Below are 13799 nucleotides of genomic sequence, written 5' to 3'. Positions count from 1 at the left end.
AGGTTTTCTTTTGTAGATGTTTTTATGTGGTGTCCCGGAAAGAAGCCACGGAGATGCTGGAGAAGAACCCTTCATTGGGAAATATGATCCTGAGGCCTGGAAGTGACAATGGAAACTATTCCATCACTATTCGGCAGGACACAGAGTATGTTTATTTTTTAAAATATATGGAGTAGTTAAAAACATGCTATCACTTGGAAGACAAAACCACATAAATATAGATCAGCACCTGCTATGCATTTTTGTTGAGGCTAAAAATATGAATAGGGAAGAAACGTCATGTAAGCAATGCTGAAGAGTGAGCTCAGGCCATGAACAAATGATTACCTTTCCTATAAATGCATCCACAGAACTTGGATTCTTGTCGTTACTATTCTCTGCATATCATATCTAAGCAACTTCAATAAAATTTACCCTGTGGTAAGTCAATTCTTAAAGGTAATTCTGACACTAAACTTCCTGCCATGATTTGTGCTTTTGAAATTGTTATGATTTGTACACACTTTGGAAAGTCACTAAATCTATCCATCAATTTACCCCATACATAGCAATAACTTAAAATTAAGTATGAGGACATTGACATTGAGAATGAATAATGCAATAAAAAGGAAGCATTAAGTTATAGGTTACAATTAAAACAAGACCCTGCAACTACATGTCCGGAATGACCCACGACACAGTGGGCTTCATTCACTCTTCATGGACAGAATGGTCTGTCTGCCGGCCATATATATGCAACAGATGACAGGAATGTTAGATGGTAATTCTGACCCAGAGAGAGTATTTTTACACAATTTATGTCTGCTTCAACTTAATTTTATAGCTTTATTATTTTTTGTTTTTTTATAGATTAATATCTGCAGTCACTAGATTTTCAAGTAATATGATAGAATATAATAGCTTATCTAGTTAGACCTTAATGAAATCAGAATTTAATTGATTATAGGACAAACCCCAAAGAGATAGAAGTTATGACTATCATGATTGTCAGTGAGTTTGGAAGAAATCAGCATATGCTTGTGAAGGATATTGTCCTGTGCAGAGTTTAGAAAATTGAGGGTCACATAAAGTACAGAATGCTTCTCTACTTCTACTTTAAAAGGATATGCAACTGAATAAAAATTTAAGCTATGAGATACTTTAAAGGAAACCATCTATCTACTTGAAAGTGAAATGAGAGAACAAAAATGTCTCATTTTCTTCATGTTTTACATTTCTGTCAGATTAAGTATTTGATCTATGTGCATGAAATCATGTGTTACTATTCTGCATGAAAAAAACAAAATCTCAAGACTGAAGGGCTCTTTAAAGACTGTTTTTCCGGATCGCTTGTAAAATGGTCTAAATTAGTTGAAATTCTGCATTGCATTTTCCATATAATTGAACTATGAAAAATACTACATTTTCTGCCGTGAATGTGGGCTCTGTGTGTGTGGTTTTTAATCAAGCAAATTTGTTTCTACATTTAGGATCTAATTTAACTTTGTGGTTTATACTTATATGTATTTGTATTGCATTTATATCTACCCAGGAGCAAGAACCTAGCAAAGGTGTTTGTATCAAAGTTGTGCAATTGAATTTTTGTAAACTCACTTTTGATTTGAACTCATATTGAAATTCGTGTTTTTGTATAGCTAATGGTCACAAAAAACTATGGTTTTTTGGGGGGGGGCAAGGGGAGAAACTCTGATGGCTCCCCCAAAAGTTCGTATCTAGGAAGTAAGAAGTGAAAAGAAATGATCACACTCTAGTATTCTACACTAGAGTCAGTATGTGCTTATTTGGGTTTCAGGGAGTAATTTGTGCCTGGAAAATGGTTAAGACTTTTAACTGTGATTTCAAGAGCTTGACTTAACTAGATATTTCTGGTATTAAGGATTGTTACATGTGCTCTCGTAGGCCTCAATGCACATCTCTTAGAATGCCTGTTTTAATATCTATCTTCGCAGTAACTTCTACAGTCTGAGCGAAAATTCAAATAAAAAATGTAATTGGTAGAACTGTAGGCTATGGTGAAGCACCTATGTTATCCACAAGACCAACTCATTCTCTCAGACTGTGGAAGTGTACCGCTGTACAAGTTAGCTGAATGTGTCTGGCAAAACACCAGCTGAAAAGGACAATTTGGCTTACAAAGCAGTACTTGAAAATAAAATTACCTCCCACCTGTTAACATCAGCTATGGGATGGAAGGCAGTTCTTTGGAAGAAACAAAAGTCATTCAATGCCAAATTGCCAGGTGCCTCCTCTTGGTGTAAAGTATAAACCCAGTCCTGTATGAGTTCATACGATATCAAAAGTGTTCTTACAACAAACTTCTGGTTTGGTTGGTTTGCCTGAAAGTGTTCCAATCAGGTGGCAGATTAGTAGGATGTCATTTTAGAAAGCCATTAGCTGAAAAGCAACAGAAAATACCTACTTAAAATTAATTCCTTGGAGGTTCCATAGAAGTCACTTCGATTATCTCTAAAAAAGCTGATTTAATGTTGCCACGAAAGTGGACTAGGGATGCATAAAAACCTTAGATATATGAAGATATATAAGATAGATATATAAGAAGATACACTTAACTATAAGCCCAAACCTAAGAACAAGCAGTTCTTATGATGCGGCCCTAATCGATACTTACTTTCATCGAGGGATCACTGAAGATATGAGAGCTATAGCAAAGTATGATGGAAAAAAGCAGATGGCACTCAGCTATCAGAAAGAATAGCATCTTGAGTCTTAAAAGCTTGTTTTAAAAACAAGCATCTATGTGAGATATCAGCTAACCACATGGCAGAAGCACGCCAGCCGGTGTGATCCAAGGATTGTAAATAATAAGATCCAAGATCAAGAGAAGGAATAGTATTAGAGCTTAAATTCTGAGCACCTGGTTTGCAGAAAGCTGTGGATGACAGTGGAAGCCCAAAATCCATTTGTAGCATCTCCGTGGTGATGAAGCCTCCATTGAATTCTCTAAGACCACTAGCCACATGAATAGCTTTGCCCTCAGACAGAGTAGATTGGAAAGTGAATTAATGGAGATATAGTTGTTAAATTTTAACATCTTATCATGTTTTCCCTTTTGTTGCATTTTTAATTTGCTCAAGTTTTTATTATTCTCTGTTCTCTTTTGGCTTGAGGGGTTCCTGTGTTTTATTTTGTTTTTGTTATTTTTATTGCAGGGAGGTTGTATGATTTCCTTTATAGGAAATCCAGGATAGGTAAATCTATAGAGACAGTAACTAAATTAATAATTCCTAAGGATTATGGTAGGAGAGATTGGGGGAAAGTTAAGAATAATGAAGAAAATGTCCTAAAACTGATTGTGCTGATTGCCCAATTCTTTTTAATATATTCAAATAATTTAATTGTATAGTGCATGAGTTATATGTAAATAAAACTGTTAAAATGTATTCCTTTGAAAAAATTTTGATTTGAGGCTAAGAATAAGAATTTATAATAAATCATGTTCATGATTCATTACAACAGGCAACTTTTTTTGAGGCCATAATCAGAAAAACATAGCAAATTTTATCAATCTTTTTTTTTTCAAGAGGAAAACAAAATATTAGAAAAGAGCATATGATCTAAAAGAAGAGTTGAATCTAAGTAACTATGATGAATTTGTTTTCCACCAGCTTCTCTGCTTCAAATCTTAATCTTTTCCCCTGCTCTGTAGTGAAATAAGCACATCAGAGAAAATGAACATTAGAGGAAAAATGAGCTCCAAAGGGTTTTCTGAGATATATATATATATATATCAGAAAAGTGTACATATATATATACATACACTTTTTTATTGTGAATTGGGTGAAGGTTTATAGGGCAGATGTGCTTTCCAATAAAAAATTCATATATATATATTTTTTTTTGTAACAATATATTGCAATCCCCACGATGTAACATTACTTCTTTGTTCCCTGTTTCCATTCTTCTGTCTGTCCTAACCCTTCTGAACTTTGTCCTTGGATAAATCAATCTTTTGATCTCAAAGGTTGATTATTCGAAGGCAGCGGTTCTCAACCTGCGGGTCACGACCCCTTTGGGGGTCGAATGACCCTTTCACAGAGATCGCCCGATTCATAACAGTAGCAAAATTATAGTTATGAAGTAGCCACGAAAATAATTTTATGGTTGGGGGTCACCACAACATGAGGAACTGTATGAAAGGGTTGCAGCATGAGGAAAGTTGAGAACCACTGTCTAAGGTGTGCATGCTTCCCTAGTGTTATTGTTCCCCGTATAGACTTATCTATTGTTTGGCTGAAAATTGAGGCCTGAGGGTGAGTTCTTTTCCAGACGATAAGGATAACTAGGGGCTATAGTCTTGGGGCTTCCACGATTCTCTATCCGACAAGTAATCTTGGTCTTTTTATGTTTCAATTGGCTAACCTTAGTCTTATTAGTCAAAAGTTACAAGAGACCTTTTGATCTTTGCACCTTTCCTCCAACAACTTTGCAGTGAATGATGATGATGAGGGTTATTCTTATCATCCATTGTCCCTGTTTGTAGAGTATCATTTGCATGCACTGTGTTAAGTCATCCCGGAAAAGTAGCAGATATCCATAGTGGTATATATAAGCTAATATGAAAAAGAACCATAGTGAGATAATTTTTATTGGATTGGTGATAAAGTTAAGTAGAAAATAATTTTTTACACTAATTATTTTCTGTCTCCTTTAATATGGAGAGCATATATTTAATTGATACATGGTGGTGTAGTGGTTACACATTGGACTGCTAACTGCAAGATCAGCAGTTCGAAACCACCATTGCATGGGAATGAGATGAGGCTTTCCACTCCCCTGAGGAATTACAGGCTTGGAAACCCAGAGAGGCAGATCTGCCTTAGGGTTCCTCTGGGTTAGAATCAACTTGGTCACAGTGATGTTGGTTTTGATTTGACATGCAGAAATAGTGAACAAAGTTGAAAAAACAGGTTTAAAAAAACACTGAAACTTTTTTGCCATAGCAGTCATGGGAAAATACATGATATTTTATACTTATTTTGGCATTGATCTCAGAGTATAATTAAATGGAGATGAACTATTTGTTTCATTTTTAGCCTGCCAAGAATCAAGCACTACAAAGTGATAAGGAAAGGGAAAAACTACACGATTGAACTGGAAAAACCTGTAAGTAGATATTTCTTTGTTGTTGATGTACTGTTTTCTGATCTTGCCAAGCCTACCTTAGAGAAACCAAAGAAAGATGGAGAAACAAATATGCTGCTTTGGAACCTAGTCCTGGTGAAAAAAAGAGGAGCAGATATTCAGGTGATAAGTGAAGTTTAAGAACAACTAAATGAGGCAGAATAAAAAAGAATCTGCTTCTAGCTATATATTTTTTCTCATCAGGTCTTTATGATTATTATTACTTCAGGGAAACAGAAAAAATATTTTTCACTAAATTTTATTTTTTATTATTCAGATACACACAGAAAGATCTATACCATTTCAACAGTTCCTACATGTACAATTTAGAGAGACTGAGTTGTGGAACCATTCCCATGCTCCATATCCGAGCTGTTCCTCACCATTAACATAAACTTACTGTGCCCTACATTTCCGTCTAATGTGATATCAAATAGATCATTCTTTTTTTAAAATCATTTTATTGGGGGCTCAAACAACTCTTATCACAATCCATCCATCCATCCATCCATCCATCCATCGTGTCAAGCACATTTGCACATTTTTTGCCATCATTCAAATAGATAATTCTTAAAAGAGCATAAGGCTCCAGGCAGACCTTTTTAAACTAGTAAATAAAACTAATGTTGACATCAGGGGATATTTTTGGTTTAAGGTTTAAATGTTATGCAGGGCATTAGTTTAAGGTAGTGGTTCTTATTAACCTTCCTAATGCCGTGACCCTTTAATACAGTTCCTCATGTTGTGGTGACCCCCAACCATAAAATTATTTTCGTTACTACTTCATAACTGTAATTTTTCTACTGTTATGAATCAGGTGATCCCTGTGAAAGGGTCATTTGATTCCTAAAAGGGTCACAACCCACAGGTTGAGAACCTCTGGTTTAAGGGGTTCATCCATTCTCCATAGTTCTAGCAAGGGTAGTCTATGAAAATCTGAAATTCTGTTCTGCACTTCCCCCCTTTTGATCATGATTCTTCTGTAGCGTCTTTGAGCACACATTTCATGTTGTTGTTGTAGAATAGTTCCAACTTGTAGTGACTCTATGTGTAACAGTGAAATACTGCCTCGTCCTGTGCCACCCTCACAGTCACTACTGTGAAGACACCGTGTAAATGCATCTTATTCAAGGTCTTCCTCTTTGTATTAGGCTGGATTGTAAAGAAGTAAGACTAGTGACATACACATATTTTAAAAAGAAATTTACACCAAGAACATGACTCACTCAGTTGTAGAAGCAATCAAGTCCAGTCTGGTTCAAGTCACGTGTCAGACTTTAAGCCAGAGGCTGTTCCTGACTTGGGTAGCTGAGGAACCAGGAAGCAAGAGGATGGAGCGGGAAGACAAAGTAGGAAATTCACAACTGGTGGATGTAGAGACAGATGAGCAGTTCTGATATTACACTCTGACAGTTCTCATAGTCAGGAGGCTATAGGGTGGGCTGTTGATAGCTTCCAGGGTTGGCAGGCCAGTGGCTCAAGTGCAAAGAACTTGAGATAAATTCAACAGAGCCAGGATTCTGACCAGCAAGAAGAGCGAGAGGGGCAGCTTTCCCACAGTGTCTATTTATGTATATTAAGTAGGCCATACCCCCATGGAGACATCGTCAGGCTGAGACCTGAGTAAAGTGCTGAACTTCACTCGAATCTTTCCACAGCTGCTTGCTAGATCCAGGGCAGATCCCATCCTGGAATTGTTTACATTATGATAGGTGAGAAGTGCTGCAATGAACACTGATTGGTATATATATCTGTATTAGTCTCAGCTTTCAATAATTTGATATACACCTAGGAGTAAAATTGCTGGGTTCAACAGTACTTATATTTTGAAAGTTTTTGGTTTATTTTGTGGAAGCACCACACTCTTCCACAGGGTTGTGCCATTTTGCATTCTCATCAGCAATGGAAAATTGTTCCAATCTCCCCATATCTTCATCAACACGTATTACTAATTTTTAAAATCCTAGTTATCCTACTGGGAATAAAACGCATCTCATTGTGATTTTGATAATAGAGTTGAGTGCTATGAACTTTTAAGACCTGCATGGACTCAAACTGACAGCAGTGATTCAAAAGATTAGACAGTAACCTTAGAAAGAGGTGGCTTTATGTTATTGAGGGAAAGCTTCAAAAAGAGAGTGAGAATGATTGTATAACTCAAAGAATTTAATCAATTTTATGGAATTGCACATATAGAACTTGTTGAAGTACATTTTGCACTGTATATTCTCAACAACGAAGTTTCAAAAATTAAAATCATGTATAGGTTGAGAAAAAACATTTGCTAAATGTTTTACATCCTCCAGTTACAAACATTTAAGGAGCCCTGGTAGCATAGTGGTTATGTATTGGGCTGGTAACCACAAGGTCAGCAATTCGAACCCACCTGCCCCTCTAGGGAGCAAGCTGAGGCTGTCTACTCCCGGAAACAGTTCCAGTCTGAAAACACCCCAGGGCAGTTCTGCCCTGTCCCTGCAGCCTCACGACAAATTGAAATTGACTCATCGGTAGTGAGTTTGCTCTTTGTTTGGCATAAAAAGCATTTGAGTGTGCTTAGTTTTATGGGAAAACATTCTTTGAATGCCTAGTTCTCTGATATCCAAGATTAGCAAAAGTTCAGAAATTCCCTTTTAATAGCAACAGTCAGTGAAGAAAGCAGGTTTATTTGTAATCCCTCTCCTACTTTAGCTGATAATCATGGAGTTAAAAAAATATATTATAACCACTGGCTACGAGTGTTTGACATGACTTAAGTACTTTGCGTGTATATATATTATCTAGTTTAATCTTTGTCATCATCCTGCAATTGATATTGCTATGCCTGCTATCCAGGTGAGAGAACTGATCTTAGCCATGGAGTGATCTGGCTTGAAACTAGGTACTGAAAAAGTGTAAAATAGCTTTGTGTTCCTAGACTACGGTAATGGCGGGGATGGAGGGGGAAGGCAGCTAGGAAATGTTTTTGATAACATTTTAATGGAACTGATGGGCCTTGTAAATATGTATAATATTTCTCTAAAATCAAACTGCTCGTTTCTCTGCTTCTATAAACCCATTTCTTTGATCGGGTGGATGAAGGGACAGTACAGTTAAATTTCTTATGTTTTGCCGATAACTCCTAGAATGCAGTAGTGACCCCTGCCAACAGCAAGACAGCTGCTCATACATACACCCCATTTACATAGTTGTCAGCAATGCCTTCCAGGTATTCATATTTGTCATAACCATTGTTGAGTAGGCTTTTTCAAAAATTCAAAAGGAGGAGAAAGAAAAAGCCAGGTAAGTAAGAGAGGCAATGGTCAGGGAAGAAGGTACCACTGCACCTGGTGAACGGGAGCTCATTTCCCTCTTGTTATAGTCCATGTAGTCCATAGTTTAAGGAAGGCTGACAGCCTGAAATAACCTTTTACCTTTCATCCTCTCCAATACCACACCACAATCAAGGTCTTTTTGTGAATGATTCTCCTTCATCCAGGCTACTATGGATATTCGGGTTTAACCCGACCTCGCATGTATAAAAACAGGTGATGGTGACACATCCAGCTACCCTTATCCAAGGAAGGCATTCTCCTTCAATGTGATATTAAAATGTTTACATTCACTAGTTTTAAGGGTTCTTTGATGTCACGAAGAAGAAACCAACTATAGCTAACAAGCAAAAGTTAACTTATTGTAAGACTATAGGAAGCGCAGAAAATGATGATAAAACTAGAAAGCCTTCAAGAACCAGAGAGCAGTTACTTGTTACTAAAAAGTATCTGAAAAGAAATTGTTACCTTTACTTATTCCTCTACATAAAATTCCAGTTCCAGGATGGGAGCATTTACTGGGCTAGCTTGAGTTATAGTATAATTCCTCAGCTGGGCAGAGAGCAGGCTACCTCATTATTGGTTTATCTTACTGGATCCAACGGGAAGGGAGTATTTCTTCAACCAGAAGAACTATATTTGGTTAGAAAGGGGTTAATGAAATATTTGCACAGTGCATTACTTCAGGGATTCCAGAGAAATAGAACTAATAGCATACACAATTATAAGCACATATACAAGCGGGTACCCCCAAAAACCCGGATGATTTTGTTCTCCAAAGCTATGTATTTAAATTTTTTACAAAACCACCTTATCACCTTCAAAGTACTCTCCATTACACACAAAACATTTGTCAAATCTGTGATTCCATTCTTGGAAACATTTTTCAAACTCATCTGTTTGGATGGCTGACAGTACGTCCCTTGTTTTTTCTTCACTTTTTCTACACCATCAAATCGCTGTCCTTCCATGTCCCTCTGCATTTGTGGAAATCGCATGGGGCAAGATCAGGTTAGTAAGGTGCATGGGGCAAGAGAGGCATGCTGTTATTTGTCAAAAACTGGTGCACTGAGATAGCTGCATGAGCAAGTGCATTGTCATGGTGGCAAAACCAGTCTCCCATCTGCCACAATTCAGGCCTTTTTTTGGTCACACACTGTTATGCATCTTTTCAGAACCTCTTTATAGAAAGCTTGATTAACAATCTGACCTGGTGGAATGAACTTCAAATGCACTATGAATCGACATTTTCATCTGTTCAGGAAGTTGACAGACATTCGGAATGAGGTTTTTAATCAATCAACCAACAATTCACCTTTTTTGAAATGAGAAAACCACTCATACACTTGATTCCCACCCCCAACCCCACCCCCACAGCACTGTCCTTGTAATGTGTGTTCAACATCACAACAGTTTTTGTGGCGTTTTTCCTGAGCAGGAAACAAAAGTTCACAGCCATACCATTCTCTTAAATTGGCCATCACACACACACACACACACACACACACACACACACACACAAAATGAGGCTCCAGCAAAACTACTTTTACAAAAAAAAATCACTGTGACCAGAGAGAACCTTCCTAGACAATGCCACCAAGTGCTTGATGCTCGCTGTTGGGGGTGGGTGGTGGTGGTTTACTATGAAAGCTCCACCAGGGTGGCTTTTTTCTAGCTTCTTAGGGTTCCCCCTTGCATTTCACCCTTGTCAAAAATCTGTTGACTATATTTGCCTTGAGCATTATACTCTTTTATGAACTATCTCAATGGGATCAAAAGAGCAGCTCTCAAGTTTAGAGACATATGAGGTTAATTAAAAAAAGTATTGCTTTAAAATTATTATAACCCTTATCACATTAACATTTCAAAATGCTGAGTGAAGGACTCCTCGATACGTTTTCCATTTAGGTCTATAGACTTCTGAAGGAGTTTCCATTTTCCTTTAAGAATTATGTACTTTCAATTTACATGATGTCAAAATGGAAGTGTTGGTGTCCTAAAGGGACTCAAAGCATGTTCTTTTTCCATCATATTTGAGTTTTAGGAACAGAAAGAGCTGAAGGGGTGAGATGAGGAGAGTAGGGTTGATGGGTAAGGTTTCCTAATGAATTTCGTAAGACATCCTTTGTGACCCATGAAGAATAAATAATGTGATGCATTGTCATGACAGGAAAAAAAATTCCTCAGTGTAGCTTTCATGGCCTTTTCCTCACCAATGCAGTTTTCGATTTTCTGAAATTTTCTTCCGAAGCCCTTCTGATCATCCTGTATCCTTTGAGAAAATCTACCAAGATTACCCTTTTGGAACACCCAAAACACTCCCCATAATCATCTGAGCTGACCTTTCTGCTTGAATTGAACTAAGAAGTAATTGTTTTTATTGAAACTTTTTTTTGAAGGTACCACAATGAGACTAAGACAAGTGTATTAATGAATGAATTTGTATGCAGCCATCCACAGATAGCAGAGATGTATTTAAACACATTTTGTTTGGGATAGACCCATGCATGCATATATGTACTGGAACCTTAGTAAAAATACTGTTTTACTTACCTCCCTATATATACAAAATATATACATGCACAACTTTATCATTGTGTCTAGTGAATCCTCCCTCACAGTAACTCCACAGGGGAGAATATAGCTTCCCCATTTGTTTATTTGGGTAATAATCATTATGGGAGCAGATTGTCAAGTGTTTTTTCTCAAGAAGTGGTTGGTTGGTTTGAACCGCTGACATTTCAGTTAGCAGCTGAGAACTTAACCCTGTGCCACCAGTTCTCCTTTATGTAAAATTAACACAAAATTTTGCCCCTCCTAGGTAGGTAAAACCATGGTGTTTTAGTTATCAAGTGCTACTGTAATGAAAAATACTACGTGTGCGTGACTTTGCAGAATGAGATTTCTTTTCTAGGAGCCCCTTCTTTGTCTCCATTGTCACATGGAACCTGTCTGGTGTCCCTGTTGTCTTTGTCTGTACGTTCCTTTATTAGATACCACTTAGGACGGATTAGGTTTAGGAGCCACCCTACTTCTTTGCTATAGCAAAAGAAAACCTGTTTCCCAGCAAGATCAAATTCACAAGTATAAGGCTTCAATTTATACTTCTCAGGGGGACAAAATCCAGAACACATTGTCGTTCAGTAAACGACGTAAGCGCAATATCTATTGGTCAGAAAGTCATCACCTTTAATTTTAAATATCCATCAAGTGTTCTCTTAAGCTCTCTTTATGTAAGTGACTTTTAATCGGTTCTCTCTCTTTCTCTTATACAGGTGACACTTCCAAACCTTTTCAGTGTCATTGATTATTTTGTGAAGGAAACTCAAGGAAATTTAAGACCATTTATATATTCAGCTGATGAAAACCTTGGTATGGTCTTCATTTTATTGCTGTATTCAGTAAAACAATAAAAAACTCTGCATATTAATAATACTAGCCAGGAAGGAACTGCAGTTTAGTTTTTAATTGATCTGTTTGGGAATCATTTTGGTGCTGACTTAGAAGACCAATGGAATATCAATGTAGCCTGAATTATAGAGTATATTCTAGCCCAGGTATATTGGTAACAGAAATTTTATTCCATCATTCTACTTGCCTTTAATAAACAAGTTTAGGGATGAGAAAACCAAACTCATGTAGAGCCATGGACATCAAACAGGGAATTTGAAGGACTGGTCTGTCAGTTATGTTAAATGCTCCAGTCAAGTTCAGTTGGATGAACATTAAGGGAAAATGGTGGTGGTGGGGCGGGTGAGCCATTAAACAGCAGGTAACTTGAGAGAGAGAAGTTTTACTCAAAATAAAGGGAGAAGTCAGATGGCAAGATAAGGAGTGGGTGATGAGGAGCTACAGATAAAAATATTAGTAAGGATTACCTATGGAATTTCTGAGCTTTTTGGTCACAACTATAAAGAATTTCAAGATGGTGATATTGCTGTTGTTAGGTACTATTGAATCAGCTTTGATACATAGCGACCCAGTATAACAGAAGAGAATAATGCCCGATCCAGTCCGTCTTCACACTCATTGATGCTGGAACTGTATCAATCCATCTTACTGAAAGTCCTTTCTTTTGCTGACCCTCTGCTTTTACCATCTTTCATCCAAAATATGTGAGATGAGGCCTTGCCATTTTTGCTTCTCAGGAACATTCTAGTTGTATTTCTTCCAAAACAGATTTGCTCAAATGAAAAAAATAACAAAAACGGTGACAGCAAAACATTAATCCAAGCATACAGTCTTGAACAGGTTATGCGATCTTGAAACTGCTGTTTGTAATGCAGTCATTGGCACAGCAAGGCACGCTCTTTGTGGGAGTGTCTCTCCGTCCCCTGTAGCAGTATCTGCTGCACATAGTCATTTGACAAGCCATAACAGATTTAATATAATACATCCAATTTGTTTGTATTTCATAGTTACCTAAACAAGCCTTTGTTCTGACAGATTGTAAGAGAAATAATCTTAGTTGGTTGCCACCTGTCTGGAAAGTTTTACTAATTAAATAAGTTAAACAAGTTTAAAGTTCAAGTTCCTCTTGAACTACAATTCCTAGAACTATCGGGGAGTGGGGGACCATAGGATTCCCATTCCCTCCTATTTTTCTCAGTGTATAGGGCTCCCTTTTCATGGTTCTTCTGGCTAGGCCTTCATGCTGTCACTACCAAAGAGCAGCTCCTTGATTTGGGGTTAGTCTCAAGGTAAGAGCGAGTAGAGAAAAAATTAATTGGAGAATAAAAATACCCAACAAATGGGGCACTTAGACAAAATACACGTTTTCGTAAAGATGATAACCAGGCAACTACTACTCTGTGACTGAACTGGTTAAGTTTGCTTTGTGACTGGAAACAAATCAAACACTTTGCAGATTTCTTTGTTACAAAATAAAGATCAGGGGGAAACATGGAATTGGAAGAGCTCAAGGAGAGAGACTTCAAATAATTGGACTAGCTACTGAAGAATGACGTGTTTTCTTTCAAAGCATTAAGATGGTGGATGCATAAACAGGAAGAGCAAATGACAGTGGCAACAGAACCCTCAATAAAAGTTAAAAATAAAGGTTAAAGCCCATTTTGAGAAACAATACTGACTTTTTAAGGAACAGGAATCTTATCATCGTTTCAGGAGTTTGGAGTCATAGCTAAGTGTTTCAGTCTGGGTTCTCTAGAGAAGCAAAATTATATATATATCAATCACATATATGTCATGTGTCTAAATTTATATATGTGTGTGTATATATATATATAACTCTAAATCTGTACATGTATATGTAGGTCTCTATATAGAAAGTTTATCAAGAAAATAGCTCACATAGTTGTAGAAGTGGGCAAGCCCAAGGCTGGGCAGGTT

General features: G+C 37.2%; 1 protein-coding gene across 1 annotated transcript in view; it reads left to right on the top strand.

Annotated features, from left to right (window-relative positions):
• Positions 1 to 13799, top strand: part of STAP1 (signal transducing adaptor family member 1) — a 49072-nt gene that overhangs the window by 32253 nt on the left and 3020 nt on the right. The window contains exons 6-8 of the mRNA XM_004706293.2: positions 17 to 145; positions 5055 to 5124; positions 11726 to 11822. Coding sequence (XP_004706350.2) covers positions 17 to 145; positions 5055 to 5124; positions 11726 to 11822 — 296 coding nt within the window. The remainder of the gene's footprint in view (positions 1 to 16; positions 146 to 5054; positions 5125 to 11725; positions 11823 to 13799) is intronic.

The sequence above is a fragment of the Echinops telfairi genome, unplaced genomic scaffold, assembly GCF_000313985.2.
Source record: "Echinops telfairi isolate 266 unplaced genomic scaffold, ASM31398v2 ScPeMD7_7468;HRSCAF=8506_0, whole genome shotgun sequence".
In the NCBI taxonomy this organism is placed as follows: Eukaryota; Metazoa; Chordata; class Mammalia; order Afrosoricida; family Tenrecidae; genus Echinops; species Echinops telfairi.
This window is presented reverse-complemented; position numbering and strand designations above follow the sequence as displayed.